This window comes from Leptidea sinapis, chromosome 46 (genome assembly GCF_905404315.1).
Source record: "Leptidea sinapis chromosome 46, ilLepSina1.1, whole genome shotgun sequence".
Taxonomy (NCBI): domain Eukaryota; kingdom Metazoa; phylum Arthropoda; class Insecta; order Lepidoptera; family Pieridae; genus Leptidea; species Leptidea sinapis.
The window spans coordinates 2,768,159-2,788,281 of NC_066310.1; the positions used below are offsets into that span (position 1 = coordinate 2,768,159).

At 34.2% G+C, this 20,123-nt stretch overlaps 1 protein-coding gene across 2 annotated transcripts; it reads left to right on the forward strand.

The window, feature by feature from the left end:
* Window positions 1-499: 499 nt before the first annotated feature.
* LOC126978015 (ceramide-1-phosphate transfer protein) lies at window positions 500-17,974 on the forward strand. 2 transcript variants are annotated; one of them, XM_050826749.1, is made up of 4 exons: window positions 500-679; window positions 755-966; window positions 3,520-3,695; window positions 13,777-17,974. In XM_050826749.1, exons 1-4 carry the CDS (start codon window positions 561-563, stop codon window positions 13,903-13,905), a joined length of 636 nt encoding a protein of 211 aa, XP_050682706.1. In that variant the 5' UTR covers window positions 500-560; the 3' UTR covers window positions 13,906-17,974. The 2 variants fall into 2 exon arrangements, with proteins under 2 accessions (XP_050682706.1, XP_050682707.1); XM_050826750.1 differs by lacking the exon at window positions 13,777-17,974 and having other exon boundaries at window positions 3,520-3,701.
* Window positions 17,975-20,123: the final 2,149 nt, after the last annotated feature.

Consider the following 20,123-nt stretch of genomic DNA (forward strand, 5'->3'; position numbering starts at 1 on the left):
GTGATAAATGAGAAGTCACACAATGAAACGACGTCTCTACGCAACGCCATGTGATCCAACAGTTCACAGAGGGTCCCCGACAATTCTTACTCGTCTGCGTTGCAAGCAGTTAAATGGATCGAACTGATACTGGGGTGAGCCAGACCTGAGATGACAGCAATACTCAGTAGTGTTAATATTCTAAGATGATAACTGTACAACGTAATATATTTACAGATTTATTCAAGAACTAGAATCTACATAATGGCTGAAGAATCAACCATGATTATACCAAAATAAACATTATATCAATAATGTTTAAAATGTGCAGTATCAGAAAAGGAAAAGAATATATTTTTTTGCTTCCTCTTTTATGCCAAATGCCAACGTGTACCTAACAGATAATTGGTGACAAACGTTCGTAAAAAGACATCTGACATTATGTTTCAAATGTCAAAATAATTTTAAAAAATCAGTTTGAACGTAGTGTTTAAATTCTCTTTGCATCAGTTCGGCAAGAGGTGTTCGACGAGGTGTTGGTTTGTTGTGTTTGTGGAAATTAAACAAAATTTTAAAGGAAAATGTCAAATGAGAACACCTTAGATCTATTGTATGTACACGAAAGCTTTAAAAAAAGCTTAAAGGATGATGATGACGTTGAAATTGAATCATATATAGATGGTTACAATGAACTAGTAAAGTAAGTATAAACTTATAGTTAATCAGTTTATGTGTCCCATATGTTTTTAGTATTCATACAAATTCTCTTGTTTAGATTCTTGAACTTAATTGGGACAGTATTTTCCTTCGTAAGTAGCGATGTAAGGAGTAAAATTAAAATTATGGAGAAGCTTAGAGTGGGAGAGGCCTCAATCTATTATGAATCTTTTAAGAAAATGATGAAGTATGAAAAAGAGACAAATCTGTATGAAAAGAATGATTTTGTGTCTGGATCAAGGACAATGTTGCGACTACACAGAGGATTAGGTATGTTAAGTAAACTACTTTCTTTGTTTTAAGGACATTAAGTTTATTTTTCCAATGAATTATTTGTTATTTATAAAGTGATATCCCTCTCTTCTCTGATTAATTAAATTAAATTTGTAAACAAAATTCGTAGCGCATCTTTCATAAGTTTTGGTTACAAATTTAATTTTAGTTTATTATTGTCAAGAACTCACTTAAATCGTGTAAGAAATTGGGATAGGATGTTGTAGTAAAACAAGTACCTATGATTTGTAGTGGTACTGCCTTTTGTACACATGCAATCAGTGGGGGGTGAACTTAACTTTCTTCTGAGCCCATTTGCTGTTAAAATTATTAAAACCACAAAATAATTGTAATTTTTTCATTTATTAATCTATCAAAGTCTAAGCTTCGTCTTTGAAAAATTTTAAAGTCTCCCCACTATACATAATTATCATGCCATTTGGGTCATATGCCACAAGATTTGGTTTTGAAATTTCTCCATAAATACACAGTATCTTCTTATAACGCCTATTGGCTTAAATACCTTTTCACTCCAACTCCTGCCAAACAATATTAGATTTTTACCAAATGTCCTGAAAATCAAATGTTTACATAATTATTAACATTTATTGCTATATTTTAACCAATTCTAGAAAGCCTTACACTTATTTTTCCATTCATTTTTATCTATACATAGCATAATACTATCAAAACTCAGCAACAAAACCAAGGTCATGTTGTATATATAAAAAAATCAATAACAAAAGCAAATGAAGAAAGAGAAGAACAACATTAGAAACAAAACAATAACATAAAATTAAATGTTTGAATTCACATCACTGATATCATAACTCAAATTACAATATTTATATTCAGAATAGGACTTAAAATCACTTATTGAAAGTAAAAAATTACCACCCTGTCAAAATAGTATGAAGAAGAAACTCAGTGGGCATTTTCTTTAAGTTTAGTTACAATATGTTATATATAGTACAATAAAATTTATAATTAAATAGACTAAAGATATTCACTCCATTCCCAGTCTGTGGTATTATTAAGAATAACATTTATGTTATAGTACCCTTTACATACAAACATTTTTTAAAAATTCTTTTGAATTTCGTAATAATTTTGTGAAATCTTTTTGTTAAAGCATTTACATCGCCCCACAGACATACCCAAAAACACAACTTAGTCAATTAGTGGGCATAATATGTTTAAGTTTGTTTTCATGTTTATGGTTAATAATGATAGAAGCCAGTTCCTCCAATAATATGTGAGGATAATGATTGTTACTATTCGCTTGTTCTAATTTATATCAATACATTGTTAGTACCAACACAACACAATTATGGTAGTGGCTTTTTTTACATCGAAAAATAATTTTAACATATCAAGTCTATGCCATCAAATAAAAATGAAATATATAAAACCTTTGGTTGTGTAGTAATTTCTATGAAAATGAAAGCCTTTTTAACAGGTTAAGGTTTTCTGTAATGATTTTATGAAAAGCTTGTTGGTTGAAACTGGACCACTAATAGAGCCTTATTGTGCCCCTGCTAGCCTATTATAAAAATGTGACTCAAGCAAATGATTGATGAATTAGCTTTTCTTTCGTTATATTATTGTGGAAAGTAAAAAATTATTTGAGTTTTCTAAAATGAATATCGAGTTATTAGTGACGAAAATTATACTTACAATACATTTTATATTGAAAATTTATTTCCGGGTAAACTTTTTACTGAATAGAAGAGGAAAAGAAACAAAGGTTTGTATGCCTTGTACATTCTCATGTGTTGTTCTCATGGAACTTTTTAGCATGTACGCCAAACTGTGAAATGACCTTCCTTGGTTTGAACTCGATAATATTTGGGACTAAAGCGCCGGAAATGCTCCTGTGATTCCTCTGGTATTGGAGGCGACGTTGATTGGTTAACAACATGTAACCCGTACGATTTTTCTTATCGAAAAGAGAAAAAACAAGGCATATGGATTACCACCAACCACATTCACCTGCATTGTATACTTTTGTAAGGTACCCATGTCATATTGTCCCAGAAGAACACACAAGGAAGCTCAGTGGCTGTTTCTAGTAAATGAGTGAAGATCGTCAGTTTTATAGTTACTTATTAAGTGTAGCTTGCCCTTTGGTTATCATGGGATATAAGTGGGTAGGTACTTCATTCTTCATGCATTTGAACAATTTTTAAAGTCAAAGTCAAAAATATTTTACTGACATAAATATTGTCAAAGTTATCTAAATCAATCACTAAATAAACAATTCAGATTATGTATCTGAATTGTTTATTTAATTATATAAAAGTTTAAACATATACATATTTTTAAAATAATGCAAACCAGTAAAACAATACAAGGCTGAACTATAAAATCCATAAAAAAAAAACAACTATAATACATATTCAATTCCACATTGTAATATTGTTTACGTGATCTTCAATACTGTAATAAGCCTTCGACATAAGTCTGCGTTTAATAAAAGATTTAAATTTATTTATTGATTATTCAGAAACAGATACAATGTCAAATTCAAAAATGATTTTCTGTTTGTAGACTTTATTCGCTTGTTCTTAAAGCGAATCAGTGATGCTGAAGAAACAGTAAACACTTGTACAACATGCCAAGGCTCTTACAACGAGACACTGGCTGAATTTCATCCGTGGTACATACGGAAGGCAGCTACATTAGCTATGCATGCTCTTCCTTCAAGACCTGATTTATTGAAAAAGGTATGATAATTTTTTTATTTATATATAGTTTACCTGGGTTATTAATGCACTGATACTCTTGATTGGGCCATTATGCGCGTTCATTCGTCTTCTTATACCAACCAGCTCAGATCATTCCAGAATTGCTATTTCGAATGTATAGTTTGATATGATGAGGATGATTGATGATGAGGTTCTACTCCTGGACGGGCTCTGGACGGCTGCGGTTTGGCGTGGGACAAGTAGGTAAGTAGGAGTCGTTGCCTACGCTAGCGTGGCTTCTAGATTACTTACAGGTTGTTCCGAAATGATAAATTCAAATTCAAATATTTTTATTCAAAATAGGATGTGACATCACTTATTGAAAGTCAAAAAACTACCACCCATTCCAAAATGAATGCCTCAGACCTGAGAAGAATGGGCGCAACAAACTCAGCGGGCCTTTTTTTTTTCATCGAATAAATGTGTTTACAAAGTAATATTGTACAATTAAACTTATTATTTAATAGCCTGAGGGCGGTCACTCCATTCCCAATCTGTGGTATCATTAAGAAAGTCATTTATGTTATAGTAACCTTTACCACACAAACGTTTTTTAACAATTCTTTTGAATAACGTAGTACTTTTGTTTTGAACATTTTCTGGGATCTTGTTGTAAAGAATATACATCGCCACACAAAAGACTTACTAACTCGACTTAGCCGAGTAGTTTAGGCATCATCAGTTTATGTCTGTTCCTGGTGTTAACATTATGGTTATGACAGTTTCTGGCAAATTCACTTTTGTGCCTATGAACATACATATATATACACATAATATATTGAGAAGCAACAGTCAAGATGTTAATTTCTTTGAATTTTGCTCTCAATGATTCTCTATAGGACCTAGGTTATAAATAGCGCCAATAGCCCTCTTCTGCAGCACAAATATTGTATTAATATCGGCAGCGTTGCCCCATAGCAATATATATGTATTATAGATAGTATTTAAAATTGATTTATTTAGGTGATTGTATTTTTTTTATGATTACGGTTAAGTACCCGTGCGTACATTCAATGTCACTATTGTAGATACACGATGTGTAAGCGAAAACACTGCAAGGAAACATTTATCATCATCATTATCAGCCGGAAGACATTCACTGCTGGACAAAGTCCTCCCCCAAAGATCTACAAGACAGTCGGTCCTGCGCTGTCTTCATCTAACCTATTCCGGCGATCTTGACCAGATCGTCGGTCCATCTTGTGGGGGGGCCTACCAACGCTGCGTCTTCCGGTACGTGGTCGAGGACTTTACTGCTACTAACTATGCACCCTGCCCATTGCCACTTCAATTTCGCTAGGAAACATTGTTCAGCCCTAATTATGTCAAACTGTCTGCTTCCTTATCAGTTTAAATTTTTTTTCGTGGGTTCGAATCCCGCATCGTTCATAAATTTTTTTTTTCAAATTTTATTTGTGTATTAATCCTAGAAGTGAGGGTTATCACTTTAAAAACATAACATATTGTTTAGATTTACAAGAGCGACATCTCATGTCAATTTCCTAATATGCAAATATTGGGGTTGAGCAGGTTATCAACTGTAAAGTAGATCCTGTAAATGAAGCCACAACCTGAGAGTTGAACAATGTAAGCAGAATTTTGTAACGAGGCGGTACTCGAACGGTTAGCTCAGTTGGTTAGAGCACCGGCTAGGAACGCCGGAGGTCGTCGGTTCGAATACCGCATCGTTCATAAAATTTTGTTTTTCAAATTTTATTTGTGTAAACTTTTTTTTATAAATAGTACAACTTAATTAGAACCTTAACTTAACGCTTGCAACAGTCCGGATATTGGGGGACTTGTGCAAAACGATGACAATACGAATTGAATTAATACACAAATAAAATTTGAAATTCACCAAATTTTATGACCGATGCGGGACTCGAACCCACGACCTCCGGCGTTCCGTGCCGGTGCTCTAACCAACTGAGCTAACCGTTCGAGTGCCGTAACGTAACGTAACAAAAAAACATTTATGTAATTTTCAATAGTACTGACAAACATTAGCTTTAAAAACTTGAACGAATAATTAAGTTTGATGATGATTGATGGAAGTTAAGTTCTTACCACAAGTAACGATCTCTTTTGAGAAATTGTGTATTTAAAGATGTGGATATTTTTTTATTAGAATAAGAGGCGATACAAGCTAGACATTCATCGATAGTAAGTGATACGCCCTATCCAATACAATGTAGAGCCGCTCAGGATTATTGAAAAACCCTAAATTCTGAGCAGCATCACATTAATTACGCCTTTTTTTAAATATTAATATTGGCACAAATTATCTTGCCCCAAGTTAAGCATATATAGCCTGTGTTGTGGGTTGCAAGACAACGATATGTTTAATACGATATACTTAAACATACATAAATACATATAAACATCCATGACTCTGAAGCAAACATCCATATTCATCATATAAATGTTTGCACCTACCGGGATTCCAACGCGGGACCTCTAGCTTAGTAGGTAGGGTCGCTAACCACTCGGCTATATAGGTCGTTTTTTATTTATTTATTTTATCTCACTATCCATTTTGAGACATAATATGTTAAGTCTCATTGGTCCAGTAATTTAACTAGCTACGGCGTCCTACAAGTGAAAAAACTTTGGAACTGTCTCTCGCGCAAACTATTCAGTTTAGAAAAAAAAATATAATAGAAACCTCAATATTATTTTTGAAGACCTATCCATAGATACCCCACACGTATTGGTTTGATGAAAAAAAAATTTTGAGTTTCAGTTCTAAGCATCGAGAACCCCCAAAATTTATTGTTTTTTTTTTCTGTTTTTGTGTAAAAATGTTAATGCGGTTCACAGAATCCGTACCAAGTTTCAACTGTATAGTTCTTATGGTTGTGGAAAAAAGTTACTGTGACTTACACGGACTTGGCTACGGAACCTTAAAAACAAAGCTTGCAAATTAATGCTGATGGCAGAAAAAGGCGCCGCTGTAAAAGGCATAAAAGGCATTTATTTTCTCAAAATTGATTCCTTTAGAATTCTTTTTGATGTCATTTCTAATAACTACTAGATACTACTACCGCTTCGGAAACAATTAATGGCACTCTGAGAGAGAAGAAGCGGCGCAAGAAACTCTTCCAGCATCCTTTTTTTGTGCTCTTTTCAATAAAAATATACAATATTGTACAGTCATTTCTATCGCTATAAAATAATCACAATCTAGTCCCAGGCTGTCCGATCACTTAGATATTCAGCAGTGGAGTAATAGGATTTACGACAGGGCCATTTTTTTTTATAAAACATTTAAATTTATTTATAGATAATGCCTGAACAGTGGCTGGGACTTTATTATAGAAGTGATATGCAACTAGCCTTTTTTAACCTAACTTTTGCAAAGAAAGGTATTACTAAAAATGAAAGGAAATACCAAATTTTCTGTTTTATTATTTTTACACGGAAGAAAACTCACCTCCGATTCAGAATTTTTGTTAGAAATCTTACCTTTTTTTGTTGCTATGGTCGAGGATAAATTCTGTCGTGGTAAAAAATGCAGTAAGGTCTTCATAGAGACGTATATAGACTTATGCATTGGAGTCAACGGAAACCATTTTGAGCAACTTATTAGTTAGGTAAAAGTGAGATATTAAAAGCAATTTGTACAAAATTTCTATTAGCTTTAATTTTTGTGATACATATTTTTGCAAAGATTGATCCTTATCAGCAACAGAGTATATTGGTTAAATAATACAGGCTGTATTTTTTTTTGAAAAATCATTCGGGTCGATTATTGTGAAAAGTCACGGACTAGTAAAAAAATAAGGACTCCGTGTCAGATTACATAACAGTGTAGCACCAAAACAAGCCGATTAACGTATAAATACATAGCCCCACGCACACACTTACACTACTACAGGCCGATAGGCCATTATGAGAATTGTCATCGTCTGTGACAGATCAGTTTGTGTCTTACTAAAATATTTAAAAAAATGCCCTCGTGCATTGTGAAAAAGTATAAAAACGATACTATATAAGTATTTGTGGCCATATATGATTATTTAAGGGAGAAAAAATTGTGTAACTAGTATCCCCCGTAACCGCACACACACTAGCATAACGGTGCTTCACTTGCTAATATCACTCTTTTGTTTTTGTCCTTCTTTTTTTACTCGTCCGTGTGAAAAGTTAAAGAAATTTAAAAAATTAAATATTCAGTCATACGTTTCTTATAAATCGAGGGCATGACTCCCTTCACGACTTTCCTCTAAGTCTCGTAGTTTATTGGCCATCACCGCCCTTCTCAAAAAACCACCTTGTATACATAATAAAATAGGATAATATGCTGCATTATAAAATTACTTTCTGATTGTTATCTTACGTGTGATGTAGGTTCATATCTTATCGTTTAAACCTATAATACACATAATACATAAAATGTACATTATCATATAATTTTGATTAAATTATGATCATTTGATAATAGCGATAAGTGAACAGAAAAATAATATTAATAAAATAGTTACTTTTATAGAACAAAATGTTTTTTTTTTAATGGAAAAGGAGGACAAACGACTGGTGTTAAGTGATCACCGCCGCCCACATTCTCATGCAACACTAGAGGAATCACAGGAGCGTTGCCGGCCTTTAAGGAAAGTGTACGCGCTTTTTTTGAAGGTACCCATGTCGTATCGTCTCGGAAACACCGCACAAGGAAGCTCATTTCACAGCTTTGTAGTACGTGGAAGAAAGGTTCTTGAAAACCGCACTGTGGAGGACCGCCACACATCCAGATTGTGAGGATGATATCGTAATTTGTGGCGTGTCGTGCAAAGGTGGAATTCGGTGGCAAAAATCAGGTGAAAAAGCTCTTCGGAACACTTCTCGTGTTAAATGCGGTAGAAGACACACAATGTAGCGACGCGGTCTCTACGCAACGCCAAAGGATCCAGCCGTTCACAGAGAACTAGATCCCTCACAATTCGAGCTGCTCTGCGTCGAACGCGGTCGAAGTTATTTTAATTAAGGGATGCTAATTAAAGGATAACTTAGTAGTGGTTTTGATGAGGTTATCAACCCTAACTCTGTTTAATCAGTCATTAGGTACTTATTTATCGAACATTCTTGAATATAATTGAAAACAACCATAGAACTTATTGATAATTTTTATCATGCATTGAGGATATTCGGGTTTCCCGGTATTTCTTTAATGACGTTGATAAAAGCGTCATTATCACAAACCAGCTGAAGTTATTGTCATAAACTGTATCTTTCCACTTTCTTTGTCAGTCTCTTAATAAGTTTTTTTTTTATGAAAATAAAGGACGAGACGAGCAGCTGATGGTAATTGATACTCCCTGGCTATTACAATGCAGTGCCGATCAGGATTCTTAAAATACCCAAAAATTCTAAGCGGCATTACAATGGCACTCGTCACCTTAAGACATAAGATGTTAAGTCTCATTAGCCCAGTAATTTCACTAGCTACGGCGCCCTTCAGAACAAAACACAGTTATGCTTACACATTAGTGCTTCACGGTAGAAATAAGCGCCATTGTGGTACTAATAATCTAGCCGACATCTCGTGCAAAGGAGCCTCCCGCCGGAGTCTATCATGATTACCTACTACGGGCATCGACATTACGAAGTAATATCCTAGTAATAATTTATTCGCATTGCAAACAATTAAGTTAACCAACTGCGGTGAGCGGGCACGGCGTACTCAATGCAATGGTCATTGGTCCAGCCATCACGGCATATTGTAATAGGTCAGGTAATAATCACAATATATCGCAAACAATTACAACTGGATATTTAAATAAGATCTATTTTTCCCAATATTCAGTCTATCTCTTACATGAGATAAAAATCGTAACTATCGTTGACTTTTCTTTCAAATCAAATCAAATCAAAATCAGTTAATTCACGTAAATGACACGTCTTATGAATGTCAAAAAAAATTCTTATTGAATCTACCGCTACTTAGTAAAAGGTTGACCTAATGAGAAGAAGTAGCAAGAAACTCATTGCCACTCTTTTATATCAAGATTTACATTTACATCGATTTACAAATCATTTCAATTACAATATAATATGTAAAATGATGCAACAAACACACTCAAACGTCAAATAGTCAATGTCTTACACGAGTAAGTCAAAAATTATTTCAATACAAAAGTTATTGAGTACAGTAGCTGCATCATCCACACACACCATAAATAAATAAAGGTATTCTGTGTATTGAGTACAGTCACGGCCGACTACTACTGTATCAACAATAATACTAGGCCATGGTACAGTAGATGCAAAAATTTTATTAGCAATTATAAGAAATATAATTTTTAATTTTAAAACCATGAGGTAGAGTTTCCGGCTACAGGATTATCCTGCCACCGCAAGTAGCGCCCGTTCACGAGCAGGACGCATGGGCCAGCCATCGCCTCCCTCGATCATATTTTAGGGAAGGGAACGACCCGTCCCACGTCGCCGCCAATAAATTTCTGTCCCAATAAACTTATCGACGGTAACTCACCTTATCCGTACACGCTCTCTGTCAATGGAAAGACGTATAGCTTACCAGCGATAGAAGTTTGTATGGAAATTGCAATTGACGCGTTCCTATATAAGGCGATAAGAATGACTTATCGGGTATATTGGGACAGCTTCAGATTATTGACAGCTAATAACCTTCTAGATAGTAATTTATCTCTATCTATAGATAGTATATTGGGAACGGCCGTAAGGGTATAACGTCGATGAGTACCGGTAATGACATATACGGGAGGTACTGTTATAATTCTCCGCCTACACAACAGAATTCCAGATCTCAATGGCCTCCTGAACTAATCTTTGAATATAGTGTTCCTCAGTTGAGTATATGTGGGTGCACAAAACCCCAAAAGATGTTCTGCTATGGCCCGGTCCACATACATTGAATTGATTGAATCTTCTCTTGAAAAGGTCGCGGAATGGGATAAAATTAACCTTGTTCAATTTAACCACGAGAAGACTCAAGTTTATACGGTAACCACTTGTAAAACCTAATTTGTAGTATCACCGCCCTTCATAAACATTCCCCTTAATGCCTCGCTAAGTAATGGGATTCAGAATTTTGTATAAGACGGTACCATTACTTTTTTTTACTTGCCAAATTTCATAGTTCCAGGTCATTGGAAAATTCCGTATATATTTACATATGCTTATGAGTTTTAACTCTTACTTCAATTTAGATTCTAGAAGCATTTGTTAAAAAACATTCAGACTTATACTCAACGCTACCAAATAACAAGCGAAATAATAGAAATTTAAACAAATAAAAAATACCCCAAAAAAAGTATGTCATTAGTGTCATCGAGCCCACATGGCAATAAAAATTTATAATCACATCCCGAAATTAAAAATAAAGAGAAGCCTTCTCTATTTAAAAGACATCTTAAAAAGTTCTTAGTTTCAAATTGCTTCTACGATTTACCCGATTTTTTTAAGTACACTAAGTCTGAGAATAAGTTATTATATAGAAATAATTAGTTATAATAATAGTGGTATTGTCTGTATTTTTAATATCATAAGAATGTATAAAATGTATAAGACTTATTTATATTATGTAAAAAATTGTTGTGCCCTTGCACGGCGTCACATATTGTCTCCCTATATAGTGTACCACCCTATTGTAAAATGTGACTTGCAATAAAATATTTTGATTTGATTAGAGTGTCGAAATATACATACGTTTACTGCAGCATAAACGGTCGTGTCTTTTTTACGTTTTAACTTATAGGTTTGATATTTTCACAGCTTCAATGAGAGTATAGAAGTTTTAATATCAACTCTATACGCGTTCCCGAGGTAAAGGGTCTTGACAAACAGACATCAAAGTGATCCTATAAGGGTTTTGTTTTTTCCTTTTGAGGTACGGAACTATAGAAACACGAAGTTGTTGATGTTTTTTTTATATATAAGAATGAGCAAATGGGTGTAAGGCTCACGTGATAGGACGGGGTGAGGAAACCGCCAATTCACTACACCAGGGTAAAGGGATGCTTTGCCGGTCTTTAAGGTAGGAATGCGCTCTAGGCTTGAACGGGCGTTTTGCAGTAGCCATATTATAGCGTTGTAAGTGTTTTCGTTCTTTAATCATAACATTGTATCGTTATATGTAATATACAAATAAATAAAATTGGAGTGTCTGTTAGTAATATTGAATTAACCGTACCTAACCATTCACCAAAGTAACATTTTTTACAATTTTTGTCTGCCTGTCTGTCCGTCTGTTTGTTCCGGCTAATTTCTGAAATGGCTGAAGTGGCTTTGACGGGACTTTTATTGGCAGGTAGCTGATGTAATAAGGAGTAACTTAGGCTTTGTTTATATTAGAAAAATTCTTTTATTTTAGAAAAATAATGCAAATTTGCATTGTCGAAGAAACGGTCTAACTCTATAAATAATTTATAAGGCAAATGAACGTTTGCCGGGTCAGCTAGTTATATGAATAACTAGTACATAACCTTATCGTTTTGCGCACGCAGAAGAAATTGCAATAGGTTCGCTTTTAAATTCGCGATCCGCAAATATGGCGTTTACATTGAAGGTCGAACTAGTTGTGTGCTAATGAATAGTAAACGACGCGAGTCCCAACTCAATGATTACGTGATCTATTTATCACACTGATAGTAATTCATTTATAATTCTTGCTATTTTTATTTTAAACGTCTCAACCGTGTAATTGATATACGAAAGGCTTTGTATTGTTCACAGTGGCTTTTGTCTCGACGGCATTTATTTTTTTTAACCGACTTCAAAAAGGAGCAGGTTATCAATTCGATCGGTATTTTTTTATGTATTTACACCGATTACTCTGAGATTTATGATCCGATTTACATAATTCTTCTTTTTTTTGATGCGAAATAGATGCCATTTTACATAGTTCGGCCCAGTAGTTTTCATTTTATGAACATTTATAGATATGAGAATTTTCGTCTACCTGGATGTCATAATTGTTTTCTGTGTACGGCTTTTTTTGGAGTTTTCATTCAAGTTGATTATATATTATTATTAACTGACACTAAAACGTAAAAAATAAAAAAAACTACGTTTAAAAAACCAACTTCAAAAACTGAAAAGTATCAATTAACTAAAAAATTAATTTAATACACCTCTTATGCAAACCTTTACCTTTAATATTAATAAAATACTATTATATATTTGTATGTGCTAACTGTTGATAGGTTTTAAGTCGGTGCCAAGCCCTAAGTAAAATAAAACTTAATATTGGCTGAGTAAACCTGAGGCTCTCAGGTTGTGGCTTAAAAATCAAATCAAGTTAAAATCTTGTATGCTTTTTTCATAAAATTTTGTTTTCAAATTTTATTTGTGAATTGTGTAGCTTTGAAAATTCCAGTGAGTAGCTAGAAAACTAGAAGTGACGTAGGCGCGTTAAACATGTCGATTCACAGGTGTGCTGTAGACCACCAGCCGGTGAGTAGTGATTTAGTATAATTCGGAACGGCGGACGTGAAACAACGCATATTGCCTGTGGGTGTGTCACGGATGTTTGTCTGTCTATATAAGTGTCATGTCATTGACGTGTACAAGACTAGCTGACGTCATGGTTCTGTTCAAACTCGTATGTACCTACCTACCTATCTAATTAAATGGTTCCCCCTTTTATAGGAATAATAAACTATGTCGTGGTCTGCCAACGCATACCTACAACTAATGTAGGTTTAACAAAAGAAGAATATTGATTTCAAGTTACATACATATTTATATCATAGAAAAAACTGAGCTATTTTTATACGATGAACTTATACTAGGTAGGTACAGTTGTAGGTAAAGAAGACAACCCTAATGTCGTCAGAAGAGGTAAGAGTCACGCGATAGAAAGAGAGGCAACTTCTAGGTGAATAAAAATGTAGGTTAATATCGCTGTGCGATCTGAATCCCTCCTTATTTTATGGCTGCAAGAGTCCCTATTTCTTTGATTTTGCTGAGTGAGACTTCTATACTTGTATTATTACATATTCTTTGACAGAGTAGAGATATTAGCAGTGTATTGACCATAGACCGCAGGTAAGTTAACAGACTTTTGAACGCCACGTTGCAGATATTCGGTTCGGAAGATAAGCTGACGGAAGCGATGTCGATCTTGCCCCAGACGCTGCAGTCCTGTGACGAGGTGTACCAGCGGGTCCACCAACTGTATGCGGACTTCGCTTTCCACGACCTCCCCTGAGCCGAGTGTTGCCAAACCTGAGAATTGCTCCAAAGCCCCTAGTGGACATCGTATGATACCGGTATAAACTTTCCATAAGATAATTCAACTCCATCGTACCTAAGTGATAAATATGATGATTTATGGTACGTCGTATATTTTGGACGGTTTATCCAAACGTAGTAAATGTATAATTTATTATATAATATGATAATTTATAATATTATGTTGTAATTGTCATAATAAATTATTCTACTGCAGAAACTATATAATATACTAGCTCACCCGACAGACGTTGTTCTGTACATAATAAATAAAATACTGTTTTTATGAAATTGTCAATAGTATTGCATAACATCAAAAATTATTTCGTAAAATATGCTTCTGTTATAATGAAATTGTTTCACAGCAGAGCTGTCAAACCGTGCGTCAATAAATTCTCTCATAGAAAACGAAAATAATTATTATGGGTCCCAAATCGCAATAAAAACTATCCTATCTCTCAAGTTGAACTAAACTGCACTCCATGAAGTAATCCCCATTTAAATTCGTTCATTGGCGTTAGGAGTTCACTGGAAACAAACATCAGGACACTGGATTTATATAAATAAAGTGCTTCTGGAAATAAATATGTATGTGTGAATCGCGAAACATGATTCCACCTTATTATATAGCACTGTGGCCGTCAAGAAACCTGTTTTAATTAATAACTTACCCTATCTTTATATTAATACGTTGTTACTCTTCATGAGATCATCTTCAGCGAATCATTTCTCCAAACAACTTACAAACGCATTATTTACAATGAAGTAGGGTTGTGTTTCATTGTTAAATACCGTCGATAGAACTTTTCGGTTAGTCTACTCCGGAAATATAAATGTAACAGTTTATTGTAATGTGTCATGTACCATCGACAAAATTGATTGAAGACCCAATTTGCTGATAAGTCTTTTAAAATCATAAAAACAGTTTATTTTCCAACGAAAAAGATTGTATGACAATAATTAATTGGTGGACTGTCACTGTCTTATAAAATAATAACAGTTACTTAAATTTAGGAATGATCTCCGCTGCGCTCCAACTATATACCCCAGGCGTAGTCGCAAAGTGCGGCAACTAATTCTATGCCCAAGTGGGCGTACTCGAGCCAGCCTCGAACAATGTGTGACGTTTACGTGCCACATTCTGTTAAACTTTGCCAATAATTGAAACTAAAATGCTGAGTTGCATCGTAAAACTTAAAATAAAAAAATAATACCACAAGAAATAAGAAAGACACTGGCATCACATATCATCAGTGAGTATTAAGTATTAATTTCAATGTAAAATAATACGAAGCGTATGTTTCAAAATTTGAAAGATGCCATTGAGTGTCGAAAATCCTCGCTTGTGTGCATCTAATAGTTGCCGTAATAAAAAACCTGTTGTTCTTAAAGCGGTATATAGTTGGAGCGCAGCAGTTACCAATCATTAATCTAAGTTTCAAGCGAATTTCGATTATGACTTTAGGAAAATGACATTAAGACACACGATTCAATTTTGTCGATAGTACCTGTGATAAGTAAGGTAAATGCGACATGATTATTAATTAGGTACCCAGTTTAATAATTTTTCAATGAATATGCATGTAATTTCTCTACATTTCTAATCGATAGCTTACATCGCTAAATAAAATAAGTAATATTTAACGCCCAAATCGTAGGTATTTAAATAAATAGTCAACTGACGCGGGAATTTAGAAGGCCATGATCACGCCATCTATCGATGCAGAATAGAATTAAGTAGTTAATTTTTTACAATGAGAAATTGCAGGCGGTACCTAAAATTGATGAGTACTTACAAGCTAGTTATTAACATATAAACAAATTCAAGTTAGTTAGTAACATATAACTGAAAATTTATATTACATTCTTGTTAATTTTCACTGAAGAAATTTTATTTCATATTTTTTTTTAGTTATCTCTTGTAATGTGAGTTTCTAGTCGTAAACATAATAATTACATTAATTACCTTAAAATACAGCTAAACAAAGGATTCTGAAATATTTAAAACTGCTACAAATATTACAAAAAAGGAAAAAGATTAATTATACTACAGGGGGCTTAAAATATAATAATATCTCGCAACACTGCATCCTTCTAAAGCCCTTTTCAGGCTACGCTATGCTATAATTGTGATATATAGTATAGCAAATAAGGACTTGAGTATAGTAACCCAATAATATTTCGTACAGTGAAGTGTGAACGTGTCCTAATGTGTGGTGCGCGATATTGTTGTGCTATGAACTATATGCTATTATATTATGGCGTAGTCTGCAAAGAGCTTTAAAGAATTTTTCGCAAGTGCGAGAGAGAGCGCAATATCGGCAATACTACTTCAAGTCCGATAAGCGTTGCGTCTTTCAACTTATCATTCAAAACATAGCCTTCAGAAGTAGCAGTTTATATAACAAATTATATATTATCGTATTAACTTTAAGTTATGTATATGTTTTTGTATATCCGAGTTCCTAGTTTTTTTCAGTGGTTATATTGAAACGTAAGATTAATTTAGATGTTTTGTTAATATATCGCATACCAGCTTAGATAACACTTTGATTAGTCGTAAGTGTAGATTTTTATACTATTTATTATGAGCTCAATTATGAAACTGTTGCTCATAAAAGCTCAGAATAAGAATACATAATTTGATTATTGTGTGAATTTAGATACATTTATTGCATTTTATAATCGTAGCCAACATTTTAATAGTACATATTTGATATTTAGTTTTATATACAGCTGGATAAAAAATCATGTCTTAGTGTAAGTTTAGTGAAAAGTAGAGTTTTATTTACCAATAAAATTTTGATTTCATACTTAGTTTAAACATGATAATGTATTATAAGCAAAACGCTAGTAAAATGCGCCTTAAAGTGTTTATATACTTTAAAAAATTTATAAACGCAGTTTTTGGAGTGGCTTCAACAAGTTTTTAAACAAAGTTTTACTTCTTATGGCACATTAACACAAAAGGCTAAATTGGCCTCTAAAATACTTGGTGTCCTATGTAGGGTGAGACAGTACTTCAAGCCGCAACTATATAAAGTGCAAATTCGGCCTCACATGGAGTACTGTTCTCACCTCTGGGCAGGTGCTCCCCAGTACCAGCTTCTTCCATTTGACCGCATACAACGAAGAACGGCTCGAATCATCGACGATCAAGTCATCTCTGATCGGCTTGATTCTTTGGCTTTGCGTAGAGATTCGGTTCTCTCTGGATCTTCTGTTCTTGCCTCGCCCACTTTGTTGATTGCAGTCGTTGTTGCGTTGTCGCGACTGGTCTAGATAGCGATTCGTCATTTCATTTATATATCTTAAAGTTTTAAAGTTACTTTTGTTTTTCTACGCCAAAGAAGTATTACCGTTTTTACAGTACTTTATTGTAATAGTTATTTATGCAACTGTTGTGTAATAAGGGGGTATTAAAACACGAATGTGGGTTGTGGGCCGCGGGAATAGTATCACATGAGTGTTTTACGTACCTAATTATCAACAGTTGCTTTATTTACAACTATAATGTTATGAATCCTCTATAAAAGATTCTGGAACAGTTAGCTTACTGCTAACATTAAAACAGCCAGTCCTAGTAACCATAATATCATCCAAAGGAGTGTTATTATAAAAACGGCTGATATAATGTTGTACTAAATTTCATTACAACACTCGCTTGAATGATGTAATGGTTAATAGGACATTGGGTGTTTTAATGTTGGCAATAAACTGACTTTTAGAATCATTAATAGAGGATTTAAAGGATGTGTTCAGATAAAATATGTATAAACATCTGTGTTTTGTTTTTATGCCATTTCTGCAAAACAACTGAGAGGAGCTTTGTAATTATTGTATTGCTATTTCGGTTGTTTGTGTATGCTCTGTCTATGTGATATGGTAAGGCTATGGTTCTTTGTTAAAATGGCGAATAGTTTATATTTGGTTCAAGTATTGTTTTAGTTTTGCTAGTTGTAAGAGTAAGTGTTTGAGAACATTCCCCGTATTAAATCCTTAAGGATTAGAAAGCTATTTGTACATTAAAATGTTTTTTTCGCTTGTCTGGTATTTTATTTTTCGTCAGAATTCCCGTCCTAGCAATTGTCAGGTACAAGGTTATTAGTTTAAAACAGGCCCAGATGGACAGAAAAGAGCAAGTTTCTATAGAAGCCTATATAAATGTGCCAGGCAGTTAAATAATAACTATAATAGGGGTTAAAGTATTAAATTGTCTTTTTATTGTAATAGGTACTTGGAATTGACATAGAACCTTAATGGTTTGAGATTTTACGTATACGAGTACGTTCCGACGCGGAACTAAAAGAAACGCGTGTTGCCTTGTTGAATCGATACAGAAATAAAGGAATATTGCATCGAATTCTGACATGCGATGAAAAGTGTCTTTGTGTTCTTTACGATAACCGTACATGAAAAATTCAAAGGCTGACCCCAGGTCAAACGCCACAACAGTGCTACAAAGCTTACAAATAAAACGGTAATGGTAACTATTTGATGGTCTCAGCATGGTGTTATTCACTATAGGTTTCTCCGATCTGGTCAAGCAATAAGGGCAGATGTCTGCTGCCGTTACTAATGATAGCAAAACAAGCAGTGAAACAGTCCGGACTCATGAATCGATCTTCACCATAATTGCTCCATGATAACGAGACCTCATACAGCACGAGGAACCGTTGTAACTCTACAGGAACTGCAATTAGAAACCGTATTTGCCAGACCTTGCTCCAACGGACTACCTACCATTTTTTTCGTGATTTGGATAATTTTTTACGTGAAAAGTCTCAGAAGGCAGTACTAATTGCTTTCACCCCATTTATCGAAACTTGATCACCACAGTTCTATCGCAAAGGCATAATTGACCTTTCTATTAGATGGCAGCAATGTATGGATAGTGGTAATTATTTTCATAAAATAAATATCTTAAATTAAAAAAAAAAGGAATTTCAATATTTCAGTACAAATCGGCAACTTCATACTTTAACCCGTGATATTTTCAACATGTAGAAATAGCAACCGTATACCGGCTTTAGACACAATTTATTTTATACAACTCTGTCCCGGAAACAATCACAACAACAAGGAAGCACATAACTTCGGCCACTACCAGAGGTTCCTTGAAAACCGATCGGTGTCGTTTCTCTTCTCCAGATGGTGAGTTTGATATCCCAATTTATGGCGATTGGAAGCTGGGGTTTGACGAGAAAAATCAAAGTTCTTTATTTGCAAAGATGAGCTTACAATCAAATGTTACAAATTTCGGAGTAGGCAGATGTATTGACGAACATGTTAATAATATGAATTATGTGCCAGGTAGCCACCTTGTTTGATAATATTCATGTATTGAGTAAAAAACAATATTTTTAATAGCATTAATAATTTAAATCTATTTAACACTGTCTCCTCTGTTATTTGTTTTGGAAATTTAATAAATATTTTTTCGTACCTACAAAGTGGGTCTTAATCAGGTCAAACAAATCTTCAGAAAGAAAAGATAATCGCTGTGTTGCACGCGGTAGTACGAACTAATGAAGGATGCACCAGAGGAATGATGAGAGTAGTAATTCATAATATTAATATCCCCCAGATTCTTGTAAGGTAAACCTGGAGGTGACTGCAGTATTGGTAATTCCACGAGATTTCAAGACTCCGTATTTATTTTACCCCATGCCGCGACCGTCTCCAGAGAATACTCGATCGAAGTGTGTCAACTTATCCGGTCTAGTCAGACTCGTTCATGCTGTCGTCACAGGACTCAAACATCCAAGAGCCTTGAAGTTTACTCGAAAATCGACAACGATACATTCGGAACGATACGACAATACTCCGAATATCAACTATCCTACTCTAACGAATTCCTTATCGTTACCATAGACTAATATTTCGATATTTTTACAATGTTAGTGTGAATGGAATATGTTCAACCCTAAACATTATCTGTGCTATGTGGCTGTTAAGTGTCAAAAGTCAATACATAGTTTAGGCGCTAAGGACCATGCCAGACTCTACACCACCATTTTGGTTTCATTTACACATAATGTAAATGTTAAAAAAAATATGTAATGAATATATGACCATTTAAAATTGAATAAATAATACAAAACTTGCGGGTAATAAAATGTAAAAAAAAGTAACTCAACCCTTCTCGTCGACTTCCTATTTCTCAGGCGGCCATTTGCATTATTTCTACGCATA

Bases quoted from the DNA above. Each gene is read 5' to 3' on its own strand.
- LOC126978015 (XM_050826749.1), top strand. From the start codon at position 561: ATGTCAAATGAGAACACCTTAGATCTATTGTATGTACACGAAAGCTTT. The intron at 967-3,519 runs GTATGTTAAGTA...TTCTGTTTGTAG, and splicing joins GCGACTACACAGAGGATTAG to ACTTTATTCGCTTGTTCTTA. The intron at 3,696-13,776 runs GTATGATAATTT...GCCACGTTGCAG, and splicing joins GACCTGATTTATTGAAAAAG to ATATTCGGTTCGGAAGATAA.